The sequence below is a fragment of the Acomys russatus genome, chromosome X (assembly GCF_903995435.1).
Source record: "Acomys russatus chromosome X, mAcoRus1.1, whole genome shotgun sequence".
NCBI lineage: Eukaryota > Metazoa > Chordata > Mammalia > Rodentia > Muridae > Acomys > Acomys russatus.
The window spans coordinates 78,439,030-78,462,202 of NC_067169.1; the positions used below are offsets into that span (position 1 = coordinate 78,439,030).

The following is a 23,173-nucleotide window of genomic DNA, read 5'->3' on the forward strand; positions in this document are numbered from 1 at the left end:
TAAAAAGATAAATTTACAAGGTGCATATGGTCTTTTTAAGACTTTGGTTTTGGACTTATGACCTCTGGATTATGAGAAAACAAATTTTTGTATATTTAAACCACCCAAGGCACCCAAATAAAGATACACACTTATGTATGCATACACATAGACACACAAATGTTCTTTTTCCTTAAAGTAATAATCTTTATTTTCCTTTTCTAGATTATTTCAGTGTTTGTGGCAACTTTTGTACTTTTAGAGGTTGAACATATTTTCATAAGTTTCCTGGATATTATTGCTGTCAGTAAAAATATTGTTAATAATAATTTCTTTACTCTTATTTCTTTCTATACCAAGGATTTTTTAGTAAGACACACATATACAGGGATTATTTTTCTTCACAGGCTTTTATGTGGCCTTTAATGATACTTTCTAGCTATTATGCTGGCAGGAAGTTTGAATTTTGAATCAATTTGCATGGCTAAGAAAGACTATTGCTATTTGCATGAAATATTAGGCACATAGGACTCAGTTTTAACAGGGTGAAAGAGTATGCTCAACCTATGGAACTATATAGTGTACAGGAGCAGAACTGTTCTCTAAGGTAGGGTCTAAGACTTCAATCTCTACAGCAGTCCTTCCTTGGAGGGCCTCATTCTTATAATAGTCTTCCTCCAGTGCATTTGGAAGGGGTTTAACATAACTGTCAACATCAATAGTATCTTCGGAAAATGGCACAGTTATTATAATCTTATAGCAACTGAGATTGCCTCCATTGGGCCTGCACAAGGCTAGGCCTCTCATTAGTCAACCACAGAATGGAGGTCCTATCCCTCTCTCCTAGAATAATTGGCTACTTAAGGATTCTAGGAGGAAGGCAGTCATTATCTTTATGTATGCACAGGTAAGCCCAGTGGACAGTTCTAAAAACTTGGTCACATACATAGCCCTGTTTATACTCAGTGGGTCACAATGCAAAACAAAAGACATAAGTAGGAAGCCAGGATTTATAGGGAAGAGGGAGTGTTGGCAGGGGTAGGAAGGCGGTCTGACAGGGTGAGGGGTGAGAGTAACCAGAATATATTACAAAAACATGAAATGCTCAACACACTTAATAAAGTTTATAATAAAAGAAAATATAAGAAAGGAGGGTCCTCAAATATGTGGCAAATACACAAAATGAGAGTTAGCGTCACAGGATGAGCTTTGGCTTCAAGGATGAAACTAGATATCCCAGCTTATTTGCATGGGAATGATTGTGCTAGAACAAAAAGCTCAGCTGAGCTTTGACAAAACACATAGTGACACCCAGGCATTTCCTCTTGGTGTGATGTTCTTAGGATCCTAGACCTGACTGGGTGAAGGTGTCCTCTGGGACTGTGTCCTTTACCTGGAAGGAGTAGAGGAGGCAATTAGGAGACCAGCAGATACAAGAATACTAGCACCATTTCCAGGCCACCTGGCCTTTTCTCACTTGAGTTCCCAAACATCACCTTGAGCAAAGCGAGGCTTTGTATAGCTCTGTTGTAATTCCACTGGTCATCAGTAAGGCACCTGTGATAGAGGTTGAACAGAAAGCATTCATTAAGACAGAAGAAAAGATTCACTGGGGCTGGAGAGGTGGCTCAGAGGTTAAGAGCACTGGCTGCTCTTTCCAAAGGTCCTGAGTTCAATTCCTAGCAACCACATGGTGGCTCACAACCATCTATAATGAGATCTGGTGCCCTCTTCTGGCAGGCAGGAGTACATGCAGGCAAAATCCTCTTTAAAAAAGAAAAGATTCACCGATAGCACAAAGGCATTTCCTGACCTATGTGTCAGAAACATGCTCTACATATATTTCAAGATATTCAACAAAATGGCCTTTGTGCCATAATATGAGCAAATTCCTGAAAGTCCAAATGTCTCTCATTAAATGAACAGAGTACATGGATTTCAGGCAATGATAAAATAGCTATTTAAAATAGTTCACTTATTGTTTACTAAGAAGAAACTCTTCAGTAACACAGTGGATGAAATAAAGCCTGTATGTTCCCATAACTCACCTACTCCTACCTTACCCCACATCACCGTGTGCACCCAACACTCACTTCTGAGACCTCTCAACATTCCCTCCAGACTGTGTATAGAATATTTTCACCATCTCCTGTTGATCTTGAGAGAGGGAAGGCAAATAGCTGGAGGAAGATGTGGCCACAGGCATGGAGGCACTGGGAAACCCTTGGTCATCCTTCACAAGCAGCTTGTCATTGATGATACAAAGCCTGGATGGAAAACATTCCCCGAGATGGATGAACAACACAGACAAAAAGATAATTCCCAATAACACTCATGCAACACTGTTCAGCAACAGTGACTGTTCTGATAGTCATGCTTTCCCTGCTTTTCTTCCCTGCTTATCTATAATATTCACAGAGAGCGAGCACACTGTTGGAGACTGTTTATGTCATTAGAATGGCAGGTTTAGCTTTAATTAAAGAATGGTTGAGCCAGGCGGAGGTGGCATATGCCTATAATCCCAGCACTTGGGAGACAGAGGCAGGGGGATCTCTAAGTTAAAGACCAGCCTGGTCTATAGAGGAGTTGCAAGGCAGCCAGGACGATACAGTGAAACCCTGTCTCAAAAGAACTGAGGTGAGGAGGGAGGAAGGGAGAGAGAGGGAGAGAGAGACAGAGACAGAGAGACAAAGAGACAAACACACACACATACACACACACAGAAAGAGAGAGAGAGAGAACTTTTATGTTCTCATCTAACCTTTTATCAGCTAAAAAGAGTGGACAGTAGAATCAACATTTTTAGAAGAGAGTTACAAATGGGCACTGTGACTTGACCAATTTCACAGAACAAGTGAGTACTACGGCAATAAAGAGCCTAGTAGTCTGATCCCAAAGTCTACACTGTTCACCACTGCACTAGCCCACTCCTTGAATCTACCTGTTGACCTTCCACAATATTGATAATACACCAAGAACTGCCCATCTACAACACAGCACTTACTCTGAATTGTTGCCATAGTTAGCAATGAAGGTCCGAGTGAAAGCATGAACACATCCTTCAGAGCTGCCGTCCACTTCGAGGACTAGAAACAGTAAAGCACCTTTACAGTTACACATGTTTTGCACCGTCACAGAACATTCCTCAGCCACGCCCTTATGCTGAAAGGGCCCAGGACCAGTCAACTATTGTCTTGGAGTCAAGGGTCTGTGGTGTGAATGAGGAGGGGGGAAAACCAACAAGGGGAATAATCCACTCCTATTGCTGGGTCTCCTGACGCGTTCTGGACCCTGTGAAAAATAACTTCTGGTGCTCACTTGGGCTCTGTTTCACATCTGTCTTGGGGGGGCATCAACTGGCACCATTTGCAAATGGGGAAATGCAGAGGTTAAGCAACTGGCCTAAAGTCACAGAGTCAAGGATCTGGAACGAGAGCCAACAAACCCTCCAGCCCATATGCTCTCCCTCACCCAGTGGCTGCGGAGCAGACAGGCAGAGACCTCACTTGGTCAGACCTGGGTGGTCTGTGGCCAGGGTGGGTGCTGTGGGTAGGAGGGCACAAGGTAGGAAGAGAAGAAAAGGCATGCAATGAGGGGGGCAGAGGGAGGGGGGAGAGGGGGAGTAAGTTATCAGTGATGCACATCCAGGTAAGGAAGCAAGAAGGGATCTGGAGAGGGGCTTGTGCAGACACTCACCTTCCTTGAAAATCCCATTAACAGAGAAGCAGAGTGTTGTCTCCTGAAAGGGAAACAAGTCATGAGCTCAGGGTCCTGTGTAACTTTCTACTCACCATCAGCTTTCTAAGTATGTAATGGACCCCATGGAAGGAGTAGGTGCTTACTGTCTGGAAACATATGTCCACCACGAAGGAGGTGAGATCATGCTGAGTTTTGGGCAATGTACGAAGGAAGTGAATAATATCACATTTCTTGTGCTTCAACAGCTGCCTCCGCATATCTGTAAAGGAGGCGACAGAAAGATGTGTGTTCTTCGGGTTGTACATGCTTTACACACTCACCCAGCATTCCCCAGTCAGAGTCCAGGAACAGACAGCTATTGGTTTGGAGTCAAGAGAACGTGGCAGGAATGGCAAGGGCAACAACAGGAACCTTAAGCTCTGGCATGTATGATTGTGCCTTCTATCCCTGTTTATGCTGCCCAGCCTTACCCATCACACACTTACTAGGATCCTTGAGAATCTTCATATTTCTGCTATACTTGACGTACTCGCACAAGCGGCTCCTAGAAGAAAAGGAGGGAACAGATGTGGTCGTTCAGCCAGTGTGATGGTTCTGCGGAATTGCCTGCATCTGCTGGAGAACAGAGTGCGGTGCTCTAGGTCAGAGTTTGAGCGGATTATGCTACTCACCTGGTTGAGTGCACGGAACTGAAGAGGGCAGTCAATGAGAAGCAAGCCTCGGCATGGTAAGCCCCGAGGAGCCCCTGTCGATCTCCATTGTCATAGATGAAGTAATAACTGTTGAGGGAGGTGATGGGACAATCTCATTGGTTTGGGCCCCAAAAGACATTTCCAAGTTTCATCAACTAGAGCTATGAATGTATAGCCTCACCTCCCCCATTGCTCCCCATTTTCTGATTCCCAGAGGTACTTACTGCTGCAGGAACTGTAGGACCAGACTCTTTACAGCATCAGATCCATAGACACTTCCCTGTAATAAAGCGAGTAGGATGTAGATGCTGACCCACTCTTACCTACCAAATAAAACATCTCTCCTCACCTTGCATGTTGATAAGGCCTTACAGTCTTCAAGGCCTCCGAGAGTTGGCTTAGGCGATTCCTGTCCACCCTGAGGGAGGCAAGGGAATGAATGCAGAGTCTGAAGGTGATGCTGGATAATGAAGGAAAGAGATGGGCTTCCAGACAAAGTGAGATCAGAGGTCAGGGCTGAAAAGGGCCCTGGAAATATCACTGGAAGTAGTGCAGTTGGCATCATGACTTGCCTTTGGCAAGTTCCCCTGTGAATCTAACTTTGGAAAGTTCTCCCTATCCCTTTGAGGCTGAAGGGGCAGCTCCAAAAAGTTTAACTTGAGCAAGACCTATCAGGCTCGGGGAGCAGGTGGGATGTAGTGTCAGTCCCAGTTAGAGAAATCAATAAACAAGGAACACACACTTACCAGGCTTAATAACTTGGGAAACAATTCCAGAATTGAACTACCAAACAAAAAAAGAACCTGATTAAGAATTATGCAGAATATATGTGAATACAAACATTACATGGCATCCCATTAATATATGTTAGATAACATTTTTTTTGCTTAATACATTAATGTTTATGCATTCATCCATCTGGTGACATATAAAAGCTATACAAATATAATTGAAGGAAAAATATCCTTGGGGATTGACCTAAAAGAAAGAGGTTTGTCTTTCCCCCACTGCTGTCCCCTCTTCTTCTTATTATTGGGTAACTCCTACACACACTGCTCTAATCCCTTTCTCCAGGTCCACATTACAAGAAGCCTCATTGGAGGAGCCAGGCTCCAAGGACTCTTTTCCCTTCCTTAGAGTCCCCACGGGAGGCTTTGCAGTGATCAAGGTGTGGGATGGGAGCGCAGGACTCTGACATCATTCTAGAGATTCTGAGGCAGGAAGGTAGCATGGCTCAGGACTCAGGGGGATAGTGATGGAACGGGAATGAAAGGAGATGAGGGAGATCTGGAGGAGACAGAACAGGGTAGAAGCAAAGGACAAAGAGGAAGCCACACAAAGGAAATGGGAGATGATATGTCTGGCTTGGTGCTGAAGGTCAGAGGTCACAGGTAACAGAAGAGCAAATGCTCCTCTCTGGCAGTCCTTTCCTTCACTTGTCCCAGACTGGTCCTGGGACCAGGATGGAAGGCAAAGACTTTATAATATTGGGTACCACTGAATGGAGGATCATATTTTTCTTCCTATGTTGGGCTCACTCTTTGAGAGAAGGAGATATTCCCTAGAAGCAGCTGCCTCTTACTGTCACTATGTTCTCTCCTGGAGGACCCTTCTACGTGTACATGTCTCAGTGGGAGTCTAACTCAGGGAATCAATTTGCTTATCTCAGGCTATGCAGGGATCCTATTTTATATTAGGTAGCATTATGAGCAATGTACGTCAGTAGGTTGGTAGATAAAAAAGAAAGAAAGGAAGCTCTCTGCTCCTTGTCATCAGCCCACTTCTAGATCTGTGATTTAGAGAAACTGTGTTTCCCTTCAAAGAGAGATAAGCAGTGACCTAGAGTTACCATCATGTAGGAACCCAGCCTCCTCTTAGGGTAACAGAGCCTTCAGGGCAGCCTGGGGCAGATGAAAGGACTTTATAGGGGTAAGAAAAAGGGAGCTCCCGTTAGGCAAAGAGAAAATTCTGGTACCATCTTTCTGAGACACAGGAGTGCAGGCTGCTGTAGGCTAAGTGCTCAGACATAAGACTCCAACCCCAGATTAAGCGAAAGGAAGGGAAGGTCAGAAGGAAAGGAGGTCTGTGGGGACAGCTAAAGATACAGACAGAGGGGAGGGTGACGTCTGTGGTCTCCTCAGTTGGAGATACAACTGACTTTATGTTATTGGATTTATCCGGGATGGTAATGTTCAGAGAGCTTTTGCCTGCATATATCACTTCTGGATCCTGGCCTTGCCCCGCAGCCATCTCCCCTTCTGACTTCACCTGTAATTAGGGGAATAAACACATGAATCAAGAGAAGCAAAGGAGAAGATTTCTAAACCCTCGGCTCTTTCCCTTGCTCCCTTACCAGTAAACCCACTGCCTATTGTTAACACTCTGATGTTCACTGCTACTTTCTCTCAAAGCAAAGATGTCACTCAGTATTATGCCTCACCTCATTATTATAGACATCCAGCTTGTCAACAGCAGGGGTTATCGCCATCGAATCAAGCAAGCCAAATAGCTGATAGGATTTCTTCAAGGGAATAAGCTGTAGTGACAGAAGAAAATAAAGCGGATGATATAGCAGGGAATACTTGAGACCAATCTAACTGCTAGCTAATCTCTCCCAGTTTTGTTCTCAAAACCAGCAACAAGTGTAAGGTATTACCCGAGTCATGTCTTCTTTGTGCATATTCAGGGAAGGCACCATATACCGTCCAGGAATCAGTGCCAAGTCAGTAGGATGGGTCATCACATCTTCAGGAGGCAAGAACAGGTACTCAGAAGACTGAAAGTCACCCAGCTGGTACAGCGCCAGCACCAACTCCTCCCTGACTTACAATTCCTAAATTCCCACCCCACCCAGACAGACCCTTCTTCCATTACTTCCTCTAGACTTACTACATCAGTCATACCTCGGTCAGTGGGGAGCCTCTGCATATTAAGAAATTGCTGAGAAGTAGTAGCACACTGTTGGTTCATAGTCAGCTGCAAAATCACAGATCAAGTTCTGTGACTCTGAAGCTGAAGTGATAAAAGGGGGCAACAGATAGGGCAGGAAGAGATAGATCCAGCAGTGGGTACACAAATTGTTTTAAGTTGACATTACCATCATCTGATCCATCTTTTCTGACTTGTGCTTTTTCACCGAGTTGGGCTCACCACAGGGGCTGATGAAGATTGATATCTGCGATGAATGAATGAGAGTCTGTGTTGGCCCTGAGAGCTGAGAAGCCCCAGGACCGTAAAAGATATTGCCCCTGGCTTGCAACTTGTCACAGTAACATTTTTGACACATACCTTATTATCACTCTCATCCATAATCTTGTCACTGAGATTCTTCATTTGAAAGGCAATGTTGAAATTATCAACAAAAAAGTGGGCCTGCATATTTTCATAGTGAAACTACATGGATAAGGGCGAGAGAAATAGAAAATAGGCACGTGTTATGGTCAGTAGAGCCAGTCATTTGTCCAGTTTCCTCTTGTCCTCCATCATGTCGTCTCTTACCTCCACTGGACTGAAAGGGGTGCTGCACTGGCTCTGAATCAAACTCAGCAGCCATTTCTTATCATACTGTATGCCAAAGGGAATCTAGGGTCAAACACGGAAAAAAAGGGTGGGAGACAAGATTGGCAAATTGGAATTTAAAGTTAGACTTACAACAGAACAAAGCGACAGCCTATAGACTGGGAAAAGATCTTCACCAACCCTATATCTGACAAAGGTCTAATATCCCAAATACATAAAGAACTCAAGAAATTAAATATCACCAAACCAAATAACCCAAGTGATAAATGGGCCTCAGAACTAAACAGAATTCTCAACAGAGGAATATCGAATGGCTGAGAAACACTTAAAGAAATGCTCAACGTCTTTAGTCATCAGAGAAATGCAAATCAAAACAACTCTGAGATTCCATCTTACACCCATCAGAATGGCTAAGATCAAAAACTTAAGCGACACCATATGCTGGAGAGGAAGTGGAGAGAGAGGAACACTCCTTCATTGCTGGTGGGAATGCAAACTAGTACAGCCACTTTGGAAATCTATCTGGCGCTATCTCAGAAAACTGGGAATAGGGCTTCCTCAAGACCCAGCTATTCTACTCCTTGGAATATACTCAGAAGATGCTCTAGCACACAACAAGGACATATGCTCAACCATGTTCATAGCAGCCTTATTCATAGTAGCCAGATCATGGAAACAGCCTAAGTGTCCCTCAGTATAAGAATGGATAAAGAAACTATGGTACATTTATACTATGGAATACTACTCAGCTATTAAAAACAAGGAATTCCCGAAGTTTGTGGACAAATGGATTGAACTAGAAATTATCATAATGAGTGAGTTAACCCGAAGCAGAAAGACTCAAATGGTATATACTCACTTATATCTAGGCACTAGCCCAAGGGACATGTCCCATGACAGTCTTCACTTACCAGGAAAGTGGGACAGAGGTGAAGACTTCCTACTGGGAGTTTAGGTGGAAGAAGCATGGGAGAATGGGGAAATAGAAGGATCCAGAGGGTCCTAGAAACCTACAAGTAGAACATTATGATGGGCAGATCTGGGCCCAGGGGTCCTGCTCAAACTATGGCACCAGCCAAGGACAATATGTGCAGTAAACTTTGAACCCCTACCCAGATCTAGCCAATGGACAGGACATTCTCCACAGTTGAGTGGAGAGTGGGGTCTGACTTTCACATGAACTCTGGTGCCCCATATTTGGCCACGTCCCCTGGAGGGGGAGGCCTGGTGGCACTCAGAGGAAGGACAGCAGGCTGCCAAGAAGAGACTTGATACCCTATGAGTATATACAGGGAGAGGAGGTCCCCCTCAGTCACAGACATAGGGGAGGGGAGTAGGACAAAAGCGAGAGGGAGGGATGAATGGGAGGATACAAGGGATGGGGTAACAATTAAGATGTAATATGAATAAATTAATAAAATATATTTAAAAAATAAAGTTAGACTTAATCAGACAAAAGTGCTCATGCCATAACATACTACATGAGCCTGTTTACATAAAAATCTAGAAAATGTAAACAAATCTATTGTGGTAGAAAACTAACAGAGTTATTTGAAAAATAACATGGGGGTGGAAAGAGTGGAAGAGAGCAGTTATAATGGGAGACAAGGGCCCTCAATGTGTTTGACAGACATGTTGTCTAATGGTTTAGAGATGTGCAGCCAAGTATTATTAAGTTGCATACTTTAAATGCATGTGACTTATTATCTGTTCATTTTGCTTAAAGAACACCATAAAAATAAGAAGATCCAAGCATATTTTTCAAGCTTTAAAGCAATATCTAAAGATGGAACAAATTTCACTATTTCTTTTATATCACCTGGATATTTCCCAGATCTCCTTTCCTTTCATCAGGTAGTGTCCTTCAATAATAAACTCCATATATGTAAGTAAACTTCTTAAGTTTTAATTAATTAACTTCCTTTTTATTATTTCCCTGATTTTTGAGATTATAATATAAGTTCATTTATAAAGCTATAATAACAGATCTGCCATAGGTATGGCAGACCTAGCTTTCTTTTTTAACAAGGACCTCAAAGATACTTTTAACAACAACCTCCCCCAATACATACACATAGTTTTAGCAAAACTGAAGCTTCTAGTGTGTAAAGTTGTTATATCTTAGCATTGACTTATTGCTTTGCTTTTGCACAACCTCCTGACTTCTCCCTACAGTCACCCTGATCTCTTTATATTCCCTCTCTGATTTCCCCTTTGATTGATATAGCTTGTGGACTCCTCTGTCAACTCTTCTGCACCCAGAAAAGCACCTAACGACTCTACACAAGTCCAAGACAATTCCTCTGGATCTCCTTCTTTTTAATATTAGATACATTCTACTGGGGCACTTACTGTGATCTTGAACCAGTTCTCTGAGATCTCATCTTGCTTGTCCCTCTCCGTTTGTCTCTCTGGAGGTTTTGGTCCTCCTTCCATGTAACCATGCATTTGGTTTCGTCTACGTAAGTTGATTCTCTGATGTCGGGATGGAACACCATATGGAGTGCTGAGGGAAAATGGAGGGGGGGAAAATAGTTCATATATAGTTAGAAATTCTCCAATAGACCATTTGCCCTACTGTACCAGGCCTACAAAATGGCTGTTCAACCACTTGGAGATATAAACAACATACATAATTAACAGGTTTGTATACTTCAGCCATGCTGACTGGTCACTTACTATCGTCTTCGATTATTCATGGGAGAATTACTTGTTGATGGCTCTTCATCTTGCTGTTGATAAAATGAAGTACGCATTGTGTCACTGATGTGTTCAGTTGAGATGAGAAATCTTCGGAAAACACGTCGGCATCTCATTCGTCTTTGAAAGGGGTTTGTCTGGGAACTGTGCCCTTAAATTAAAATCAATATATCAATGTATAATAAAAAAAAGTCCTGTAAAAATATAGTGGTTAATGAAGATTGTTATTTGTTATAAGCCCTCAATCTGTAAGCAGTGTGAAGAATATTAAAAGATTTCACCGTGCTTCCACTTCCTGGGACATGAGAGGCAGAGAGCATTCACAGCTAAGAAGAAAACAAACACAGTGGTAAAGTTTGGAGTTGAATAATTGGTCTGTGATTTACTAACCATCTTGCCCTTCTCAGGCTAAGTGATCTGAGACAAATTATGTTTTGTTCCTCAATCTTGATTCGCTTCTGTTTGAAGAATAATAAAAATTACCTTGGAAGGGTTTTTTTTTAATGGTTCAAGGATCAAAGGCAAACTCCCTGCCTGAAAGAAGACCTAGACAAGTGATGCATAAAGCAGAACCAAATATAGAGGTTGTGTCTTACACATATATTGTCATGAAGACTGGAAAGAAAAGAAGGGAAGAAAAATTTAAATATATGGTAAACGTATTTAACAGATCTTAGATGAGAAGTTTCCAAAATTTAAAAAGCATTAGGTTTAAATAAGAACATTAATAGAATAACATTGGTAAAAAGAGATGCCTCAGTAGTTTAGAGGATGTGTTATTCTTGTGGAAGACAGGAATTTGGTTCCTGGCACCAACATGGTAGGTTGCAGTCATCTGTAACTCCAGTTCCAGGGGATCTGATGTCTTCTGCTGACCTCCTCACGCACCAGGCATGTGTATGGTGTCCATGCATGCATACAAGCAAAACACTCATACACATAAAATAAAATAAATCTTTCAATGTTAAACCAAAAAGAAACAGGCTGGGGAGATGGCTCAGAAGGTAAAGGGCCTGCCACCTAACCTGGCAACTGGAGTTCAATTCCCTAGACCCACATTATGGAGGAAGAAAACTGTTTTCCACAAGTTGGCCACGAGACCGCCAAACGTGCACCCACACAACTACAGTGAATGAATGTTTAAAAACAGAAACATCCAAAAGTACAGATATAATCAAAAGAAAAGACCAGAAACATCCCTTTGGAGTCTAGCAACACACACATAATAGCAGCCCCTAGAAGGCAAAGAAAAGATTACCACAAGTTCAAGGTCAAGCTGGCCTACATACAATCATCTGTTTAGTAAAGGAAAGTCAATGATGAAATAAATTTGTGCTCATATCTGAGTACTTGCTTTATAATGCAATAATTCTTCTGGGACATACATGCATATTTTTAATATATATTGCAATGAAGACTAGAAAAAGGAAAGGAAAATATTAGCGGGGATGTGGTAAGCATATCTCATACATAATGAAAATACATGACAAATCAGGTGAGGGTAAATAGAATTATAATGTTGCAATGTTTATGTATTGTCTGAGGACAGGTAAAAGTAAATGTATAGCAAAATAGTATATTTGGACCAAATTTTACCTATTTCATTAAAAGTAAGTTAAATATGCCAAATTGAAGGGCAAACAAAGTCTGATTACATTTTTAAAAAAAAAATCATCAGCCAGATATGGTGGAATATGTCTGAAATTCACGGGAGGCCGGATAGTCAGGAATGCAAGCCCAGCTTTAGTTACTTAACGAGCTCAAGGCCAGCCTGGTCTACATAGCAAGATTCCCATCTGAGAACAGATAAAAGAAAGGATTCTGTCGAGTGTTCTTTTAAACACATGAAATTTAATTATGTATAAAGTTTTAAGTAAAAAGGCAAAATAGTCTCACTTATATGTGGATACTTAAAAGGTAGAACTCATACAAATATAGAGTATGATGTGATTACCTTAGATTAGAGGCTGGAGAAGGAGAGATGAATAAAGAATAATTCATGTGTACAAGATAGGATGTCCATTAGGATAGAAGTAACTTCTAATGTTATTTTCTTAAGATATGTGTGTGTGTGTGTGTGTGTGTGTGTGTGTGTGTGTGTGTGTGTGTGTGTGTGCGCGCGCGCGCGTGTGTATCTGTCTGTCTATGTGAATATATCCACACATGTGAGTGCAGGCACTTCCATGAGTTCACAGAGGCCTGAAAGGGGCGTTTGGACCCTCAGATTTGGAATTATGATTGTTTGCAGGAAGCCTGTCTTGCTACATGAATGTTAGGACTGGAACACCATTTCCCATGATTGCTCTGCAAGTACTCTTACCCACTGAGCCATGTCTCTAGTCCCAATTTCTAATGATCTACTACACATTAGAGTAGCCATAGTTAATAATTATATATATATATATATATATATATATATGAAATAATAAAATACACATCATATTTGTACTATTGAACTTGTAGGTTTGTATTGGAAAAAGAAAAAGTACGTTTTAAAGAAAGAAGTTCTATGAGATGGGGGTGTAGCTCCTTCCTCATATGCACAAGGCTCTAGGTTCCGGGATAGTACTACGTAGACTAGAAACAATGGCGCTCGCTTATAATCTCAGCATTCAGGAAATGGAGGCCAAAGAGGCAGAAGTTCAAGGTTGTCTTTGCCCTCAGAAAAAATTCAAGTTCAGCTGAGGTTACATGAAATACTGTTTCAAACGGGAGGAGAAGGAGAGAGGTATGAAATAGTACAAGAAAAAACATTTCATAGTGATAAAAGATTCAATTAAGAGCCAGGCATGGTGGTGTACACCTCTAATCTCAAAACTCAGGGAGGCTGAGGAAGGTGGATTTTTGTGAGTTCAAGGCCATCTTGGTCTAGAGAGGAGTTCCAGGACAGCCAAGGCTACACAGAGAAGAAACCCTGTCTTGTGTGTGTGTGTGTGGGGGGGGGTTCAATTAAGCAAGAAGACAAGTTTTAAAATCTGCATGCATATCAATATAAAGAAAGAAAATTGACTGGAGGGAAAAAATCAGTGGAAAATTACACCATTGGGGGAAATTTCAACATATCTTGTTAAATAACAGATACATCTATCAGACAGTAGTTCATCTGCATGAGAAAGATACGAACAGTATGAGAAACAAAGCGGGTGTGCTATCACATGCCTGGAGTCCTAGACATGTAGGAGGCTAAAGCCAAAGGATCACTTTAGGCCAGAAGCTCAAGGACAGCCTGAGACGTCATTCACATACATATGCATATGTAAAATATGGTGTTATATTATATACACATATATAATGTACTTAATTGACCTGGAAGCCTACATACAAGCAAAACATTTCAGAAAAGTTCACAATATAGGCCATAAAGCAAGTATCTAGAAATTTCTATAAAGGATAATGGAATGTTCTGAATGACTGGGGTAGATTCAGTGCTCATAGTTTTTTCCTTGACGCTCTTCCAACACTAGTATGAATACAAAGAATATTAATTTCCACCCAACCATACTCTAAGTTATATTTCATATTTCTCAAATCCCAGACCTGAAATAACCTATATATAGCTCAAGTCTTTCTTTTCAACCAGGGGAGAAACAATGTCTCAGTTAAAGCTACGAGAAGGGCAGTTTTCTCTGAAGATACATGACAATCACCTCGATAGTAACTGATCTTTGTCTTCTGGTGCGAGTAGACACTAAACAGCTTGGTGGGCCCTGCCACCCAACCTCCTGCTCCTGCCTAAAGAGGTCACCTAAGTGCCATATGAGAAGAAAAAAGGGGCACCATCACTCCTGCCCTACGAAAACCTGGGCAAACACCCCATGCTGACCAACTCACCCATGTTAGATCTTGAAATACCTGGTCACAGATGTCCTTAGTAGGTTCTTCTAAGGAAAATCTGTGGAGTCTAGAGCTGAAAACCTGAAGAAAGCTGCTGAGAACGCTGAGAGCAGGCTCCAAACGTCAGCCACAAGATGGAAGTCCTTAGAGGAAGTTTCATCCAGTAGGGCAAGGAGAGGAGGGCCCTGGGGGTGGGCAGAGTAGACCAGCTTCCTGTTCTTGCTGCCAGCCAGTAAGATACCAGGGAGCTGTGTCTTACCAATAAAACGCCCAGGGAGCTGTTTCAAATCGAGCCACTGCTACATCAGAAGCCAACTAGAGTCTGAAAGCTTGGGACTCTACTTGTTGCTACAAATGTAGGGAACTTTGCATTCCCAGATCTGTACTGGTTACATTACACTGTGTTCTTCATTCTTTCAGTGTTCCCAGTGCCCACTGTGTACAGAGCACTGCACTTCTGTACTACATCAGCTCTGCTCCCCCTCCCCCACCCCTCCAGCAATTATCTGATCTCAGGATCACCAACTCTCTGAAATTGTGGAGGCTTAATGGGGCACAAGTTTTGTCTAGAGATATTCAGCTGTTACCTTGGGAAACAGAGTAGAACTAAGAACTGCGCCTAGGGTGAGCCCTTCATGCCCAGTTTGACTACAGTCCTGTATAAACACCTTCATTTTCCTAAACCTAGAACAAAGTAACAAAATGCTCTGAAAAGTGTCAAGTGGTTGGAATGTATCTACGTCCCATTCTAGAGATATAGTACACACATTCAGACACAGGGGAGATGGGAAAGGGGAGAGGAGAGAGAGAGAGATGAGGAGAGAGGGGACATAAGGGAACTAGCAAAGTTTATTGCATTGTTCTGATGTTTCAGTGAGACCAGAGTGAAAGTAGTAGCCAATGTGGATATATGTGTCACTGCTTAAAGACAAGAATGAAGGGACAAATATATGAGGCCTCTTTGCAATAAGGAGAGAGGAAAGAGGGTCTAGATTCTAGTGCATCAAAAGAAATTTCTCGAAACTCTTCTCCTCAAACTTTTTGGCCGTCAGTCTAGGTCTATGTGCTCTGAGAGATGAAGTCCAATTACTGAATGAGTCAAACAGATGACCTCCACCTCTGTGTGTGTGTGTGTGTAAGAGAGAGAGAGAGAGAGAGAGAGAGAGAGAGAGAGAGAGAGAGAGAGAGAGAGAGAGAGAGAGAGAGAGAGAGGATCATAGAACAACTTAATCAGTTCTCCTGCTATGTGGGTTCAAGGAATAAACCTCAGGTCTTTGGGCTTGGCATCAGACACCTCTATCTAGCTATCCATCTCACCAATCTTCACATGAATTTTTTTTATAAATTGGAAATTTTCTATGGCTTCAGTGTTTATGCTCTCCCCAAACCCATGCTATAAATTAACTGCCGATGCAATAATATCAAGAGGTGAGGCACTTTAAAGGTGACTGATCCATAGAGCCTCTGGACTACCATGTTGGGTTAGTGCCTTCATGAAAGGGTTTGAAGGAGCAGGTCTATATTTTCACCACTTCAGCCTTATAATGATATGATAAGACTTTCTGTAAAGCAGAGAGTGACCACTTCTAGATAGCGCTATCATGTTGCTGTTATGAGTTTGAACTTAGTGGCCTCCACAACCATAAGCAATTTTTGTGCTTATGAATCATCAGCTTTAAGATATTCTGTTATAGATGCCCAATTACACTAGAATAGTAAATGTATGTGGACTTTTTTCTTACACTATTATTTCATTTCATACATTTTAATTAAAATATATAATTACATTACTTCCCCCTTCCCTTTCTTCCTTTGGCCCCTCCCAAGTCTCCTGCCTCCAATTCCTTCCATGCTCCTCCTCATTTTTAATACTCTCAAATTGATAACCTCTTCTTCACTGATTATTTTTGTTACACACACACACACACACACACACACACACATCTAAAACATATAACTATGACCTGTGGAAGCCATTTTTATTGTGTATATGGTTTCAGGGCTGACCACTTTGTATTGGACAAGCAATTAATGGGATTATCCATGGAGAGGCTTCTCTTAGAAGTCATCAGTTGCCTATAGATCCTTGTCCACGTTTCCCTCTTCTGAATTGGCATGTTTACTGCTAATGCCATTCTTCAGATCTTGTTTACATAGTCATTTCTAAGAGAGGCAGGCTTATGACAGACTTTCTGATACTCTGGCTCTCACAACTAAACTGCCCAAAGTAACTCCATTTTGTCTTACTTTTAGCTAACTTCACCCACTTGCTCCTAGCCCCTTACTGAGCACATCTTGTTGAGCACCTACAGGTTTCTGGGGTCCATTTCTTTACAACACTGAAGAAATTCTTTTAACCAACATTGAAGCATTTGGCCCCATGATTGCCTCTTGTATGATGTAATTGTGGCTTGGGTTTTTTTTTCTTATTTAAAATTTAAATTTATTTTTTAAAGCTTATTCACTTTACATTACAATCATAGCCCCCTCCCTAATCTCTTTCAGGTCTCACTCTCCCTCCCTCCTCCCCTTATGCCTCCCTAGTCCTCAGAGAGGAGGAGCTCTTCTCTCCTATCTTCTGACCTCAGCCTACCAAGTCTCATCAGGACTGCCTGCATCTTCTTCCTCTATGGCCTGGCAAGGCAGCCCCACCAGGGGGAAGTGATTGAAGAGAAGGCAGCATAAAACTGTTAGAAGAAAACATGGGCAGTACCTTAAAAGAGACAGGTATAAAAAAGGACTTTCTGAACAGGATTCCATTTGCCATGAAATTAAGGCCAACAGTTGATAAATGGGACCACATAAAACTAAAAAACCATCTGTACAGCTTAGGAAACAATCAAGTAAAGAAGAAATCCACAGAATGGGAAAGAATCTGTTAGCTATACACATATATTTAGAATATATAATGAACTCAAAAAATAAATGACATACTTGAAAAATGGACTAGGGGGAGGAGCACTTACTACCAGTATGTTAATTAATTAATTAATTAATTAATTAATGAAAAGAAAAATAGAATAGGGATCTAAACAAAGACTCCACTACAAAAAAATCAAATAGTCCATCATCCTTAGCAATTAGGAAAATTAAAAACTAAAATAAAGTTGGGATTTCATTTTAACCCAGCCATAATAGCAAAGATCAACAAAACTAGTGACAACAAATGAGATTGTGGGAAAAAGGAAACTTTCATTGACTGTAGGTGGGAATGTAAATGTGTGCAGCTACTCGAGAAATCAGTATAAAGAACTCCCACCCAAAAAAAAAAAAAACCTACAAATAATTTTCTCATATGACCCAGCTAAGCCCTTGGTAGATGTTCAAAGTACTCAGCATCCCAGTCCACAAATATTTTTCAGCCATGTTCATTGATACCCTATTCCCAATACAGAAGAATTGGAAGCAACCTCAATGCACTTGGATGGATACTGAACATGTACAGGTACATTTAAAACCATTACCCTACCTTTCTTTGAACAGAGCATTCTGTGTGGCTAGATCCAGCTCTTAGTCACTGGTTTAAACTCGTGGGAGATCAGTATAGGAGAAGGAGGGACAAATAACACCAAGGTTGTCTGATGAAGCCTCAAGGAAGCTTATTATTTTATGTTCGCCTAAAGTAATATGCAATACATATAAGTGCGTGCATGCACACACACATACATTAAAGGAAATTATGCCACAAGGGTGGACAAGACTCCCCACAATGACAGTACACTAACAAAATCTCCAGTATCATGTATAAGAAATCCTCCAAATGGTTCATCAGGGAAATTCAAATGACCCCCAAGATCATGCAGTCTGTGGCAGCTGTCCTTGGTTCCTTCTCAGAGGCTGAGAGTGGGCCCCTACTGCTGAACACACCACACACTTAAGAAACAGGACTCTAGGTACTTAAGAACTGTACTTAACCTGAAAGCCTCCTTCTTGAGGTCTAACTTCAGTGGTACCAGAAAATACTATGCAAGCTGCCAAAGGTGGGAAGCAATTAACAGTCCTATCAGCCATGGCACCTATGAATCAAAACAATGACCAGAATAAGATACCCACAAAGGTCCAGTAAGTGGTACTTACACGGCGGTGGTAGCCAGCAGGTGTTTAATTGGGTTAAGGCCCACTCAACAGGAGGAAAACCATGTCTGGTACTAGACACCTAGCCAACTTCCCACAGCTAGTGAGGTCATGGATCTTAGAAGCGACTCCATTACCACTACCATTTTGCTAGACCAGCATAATTCCTTGTTACATTCTAAGTCTTATCCTTATACCCACAGATAACTGTAGCTACCACCCCTCATTTAAAAAAAAAAAGCTTCTCTTTAGAACAAATATGTGAAGATTTTTGTCAAGTATTTATTTCAAAATTTGCCTAATCACAAAAGACTAAAAACTAAAAACATGTACTTAGAGAGTGAAATTATTATATACCTTCAATCTACAAAATCTCTTGAACATATAAAATACTGTGTATGAATACCATTATACCATTGTCCAGTAATGTATATGGTATGGTATAGCCTAAATGAGTGTTTCCCAAAGGTTCATGTGGTAAAGCCTTAGTCACTAAGAAAACACTATTGGTAGGTGGTACAACCTTTAGGAAATGGAGCTTAATGGGAAGTTCTCACATGTTTGGGAATAAAAATTTCTAGGGTTTTAGGAAACCAGGATCTTCTCTCCATTTGCTTCCTGGCTGATGAGATGAACACATTGGCCCAGCACAGGCTTCTGTCCATTGCCACACAGCACTTGCACAAGAGGCCCAAAGCAATGATCCTGTCCAGTCAGAGAGCTGACCTGCAAATTTCTGAGCCAAGACAACCCTTTCCTCTTCATGTTTATTTTCCAGGTATTTCATGATAGTAACACAACTCTTTGACGATTTCTCCTCTAAACGATTCTTGGAGATTGTAATGAAAAATCTCCTACTTACAATGATCACCCTGAGTGAGTTAAGCCAGACCCAGAAAGAAACACATTGTATATACTCAGTCATAATTGGACACTAGCCCAACATGCACATCCTCTGAGAGTCTTCACTCAGTGGGGGATTGAGACAGATGCTGGGACTTGCTATTGGGACTCCAGGTGAGAGTGGTATGGAAGCGTAGGGGGATGAAAGTGCCCAGATCATCGAGGAACCATACAAGAAGCCCATCAAGGCTGGAAGATCTGGATCTGAGGGGCAGGCCTGCACAAACTGCTGTGCCAACCAAGGACGATGCATGCAGTAAACGTAGACCCCCCCCCTGCTCAGATCTAGCCAATGGACAATGCTGTACAAGTTTGCATTTCCACCAGCAATGAAGGAGTGTTCCTCTCTCCCCACATCCTCGCCAGCATGTGGTGTCACTTGAGTTTTGATCTTAGCCATTCTGATAGTGTAAGACGGAATCTCAGAGTTGTTTTGATTTGCATTTCTCTTTGTTTCTTGGCCTTTTGATATTCCTCTGTTGAGAATTCTCTGTTTAGCTCTGAACCACATTTCTTAATTGGGTTATTTGGTTTGGTGATATTTAATTTCTTGAGTTCTTCATATACTTTGGATATTAGCCTTTTGTCAGATGTAGGGTTGGTGAAGATCTTTTCCCAGTCTGTGGGCTGTTTGTTGCTTTGTTCTATTGTTCTATTGACAATGTCCTTTGCCTTACAGAAGCTTTCCATTTATTAATTGTTGACCTTCAAGCCTGAGCTATTGGTGTTCTGTTCAGAGAGTTGTCTCCTGTGCCAATGAGTTCAAGACTTTCCCCATTTTTTTTCTTCTAACAGATTTAGTGTATCTGGTTTATGTTGAGATCTTTAATCTGCTTGGATTTGAGTTTAGTGCATGGTGATAAATATGGATCTACTTGCATGTAGACATCTAGTTAGACTAGCACCATTTGTTGAAGATGCTGTCTTTTTTCCATTGTAGGGTTTTGGTTTCTTTGTCAAAAATCAAGGGCCCATCACTGCATATATTTATTTCTGGGTCTTCAACTAAATTCCATTGATCAACCAGCCTACTACTATGCCAGTACCATGCTGCTTTTTATTACTGTTGCTCTATAGTTCAGCTTGAGATCAGGGATGGTGATTCCTCTAGATGATCTTTTATTGTACAGGATTGTTTCAGATATTCTGAGATTTTGTCTCCATATGACATTGAGAATTGATCTTTCAAGGTCTTTAAAATTGTGCAGGTATTTTGATAGAGACTGCATTGAATCTGTAAATTGCTTTTGATAAGATGGCCATTTTTACAATGGAGATTTTTCCATCATCTGATATCATCTTCAACTTTCTTCTTCAGAGAATTGAGGTTTTCTTTTTCATAAGGGTCTTTAACTTGCTTGGTTAGAGTTACACTTAGATACTTTATGTTATTTGTGACTATTGTGAAGGGTGTAGTTTCCCTAATTTCTTTCTCAGCTTGATTGTTATTTGTATACAGGAGGGCTAATGAGTTTTTTTAGTTCATTTTGTATCAATCCACTTTGCAGAAGGTGTTTATCAGCTTTAGGAGTTCTCTGGTGGAATTTTGAGGGTCACTTATGTACACTATCATATCATCTGCAAATAGGGATAATGTGACTTCTTCCTTTCCCATTTGGATACCCTTGATCTCCTTTTGTTGTCTTATTGCTGATAGCTAGAACTTTAATAACTATGTTGAAGAGATATGGAGAAAGTGGGCAGCCTTGTCTGCTCCCTGATTTTAGTGGAATTTCCTAGAGTTTCGTTCCATTTAATATGATGTTGGCTATTGGATTGCTGTATATAGCCTTTCTTATGTTTAGGTATGTGCCTTGTATCCCTGATCTCTCCAAAACTTTAAACATGAATGGGTGTTGGATTTTGTCAAATGCTTTTTTGGCATCTAAGGAGATGATCATGTGGGGTTTTTTCTTCCAGTTTATTTATACAGTGGATTACATTGATAGGGAGGATTTTCTTTTGTGGTCTATTCTATTTAGTGTTCTGTAGGCCTCTTGTATGTTTATATGCATCTCCTTTAAACTGGGGAAATTTTCTTCTATGATTTTGTTGAAAATACTTTCTGGGACTTGGGGCCAGGCATCTTCTCTTTCCTCAATGCCTATTATCCTCCAGTTCCATCTTTTCATGGTGTCTTTGATTTCTTGGATGGTTTGTGTCAGGAATTTTTCAGATTTAACATTTTCTTTGATGTTTGCATCAAATTCTTATATTGTATCTTCTACATCTGAGATTATTTCCTCCATCTCTTGAATTCTGTTAAAGAAACTTAGGTCTGCATTACTTGCTTTCTTCTCTAAGTTCTCTTATTCCCAGCTTTCTTCTGTCTGTGCTTTTATCATTGTTTCCATTTTCATCTTCATATCTTAAACTGTTTTATTGATTTTCTTCATCTGATTGTTTGCATATTCCTGAATTTCTTCCAGTGATTTCTTCATTTCCTCTCTATAGGCTTCTGTCATGGTCCTCAGTCTGTTTGGCTGCATCTTCCTGTATTTGTTTACAGGCTTTATTCATTTCCTCCATTATCATCTTCATTATGAAGGATCTGAGGTCATTTTCTCGTGTTTCAATTGTGTTTGAGTTCTCAGGGTTGAATTCTTTGGGATAGCTGGGATCTGGAAATGCCATTTTGTTTTGGTTTTTGTTTGTATTTTTTACGATGGCCTTTAGTCATCTTTCTGTTTCTAATGTTGGGTGGTAGTTTCTGGTGTCCTTCACTGGTAGTTAAGAGCAGGTCATTGGTGAATGTCTATTAGGTCGAGACCTCTCACCTGTGGGGATCAGGGAACCCTTTCCTGGATCAGGCAGGTGGCCTTGGTTCAGCTCTGGGGGGACTTTGCTCCACATCTTGGACTTCCCACTGGGTCAGCAGAGGCTGCTGCTGGTGCTCTGCAGCCCAAGGTTAAATCCAAGAGAGTGTAGGTATATAGCCCACCATCTTGCATTTGGGTGGGCTTTAGAGACCCTGCCTACAGCCACTGGGGCCCTGGAGCTTTGGTTCAGTCAGCCAGAGAGTGTGGGTACCACGTCCTAATCTACGGTGTTTGGCTAGGCTTTGGAGAATGTGTCCACAGACATTTGCCAACCCCCAACCTCCACCCCCCGCCTGGGCTCTGTGTCCCTCCGTGAACTTGCAGGGTGTTCAGGAGTCAGATCTATCCAGATCCACACTCTGGGCTCTCCCCCCACCCCCTGGGAACAGCAGACACTGACGCTGGTGCTCTGTAACCCACAGTTCAGTCAGAGAGAGTAGACAGAAGGGTTCTCTGGTAGTTAAAATAATTATGCCTTAATCCATGATTACAGCTACTGCATTACTTGTTATAGATTTGACTTTTTGCAACATTTCAAGTTAACAAGCAATATTTATATGATCATTATGATTTCAAGGTAAACTCTTATGAATTTTAGAAACAATAAAAGATATATAAACACATACTTGGAATTTCACCAGGTATCAAGATAAAAACCCTACTTTTGGGGAAGAAAAGCCAGTACATAGGTACTACATGAGTATATTGATTTCTGAGGCAATGAGCAGGACCCATATAAAACAGTTACTGCTTTCTTAAGGTAAACTTATAAATAATTTTATGGAATCAATATAAATAAGATCTAGGTTATATTTTTATCTCTTCAATCCAGTAGCTATACCATACAAGGGAATGCCCCCAAAACTTTTCCCAAGTAATTAAATCCAAAATTATTTTATAGCTTGCCTGACAGGGCCCCGAAGCCTCCACAAGTCATATTGTTCTAGTCTCCTG

General features: G+C 41.2%; 2 protein-coding genes across 2 annotated transcripts in view; both read right to left on the minus strand.

The window, feature by feature from the left end:
- LOC127185087 (protein BEX2-like) overlaps positions 1 to 23,173 on the minus strand; it is a 144,828-nt gene that overhangs the window by 6,243 nt on the left and 115,412 nt on the right. The gene's annotated exons all lie outside the window — the stretch shown is intronic.
- Nxf3 (nuclear RNA export factor 3) lies at positions 1,319 to 22,253 on the minus strand. The gene is given in 19 exon segments (XM_051141856.1): positions 1,319 to 1,372; positions 1,476 to 1,536; positions 2,073 to 2,246; positions 2,984 to 3,056; positions 3,676 to 3,718; positions 3,822 to 3,937; positions 4,164 to 4,222; positions 4,350 to 4,457; positions 4,595 to 4,650; positions 4,720 to 4,788; positions 5,117 to 5,153; positions 6,529 to 6,638; positions 7,027 to 7,115; positions 7,274 to 7,382; positions 7,659 to 7,763; positions 7,869 to 7,952; positions 10,242 to 10,395; positions 10,569 to 10,740; positions 22,178 to 22,253. Coding segments are annotated over 19 exon segments (1,749 nt in total).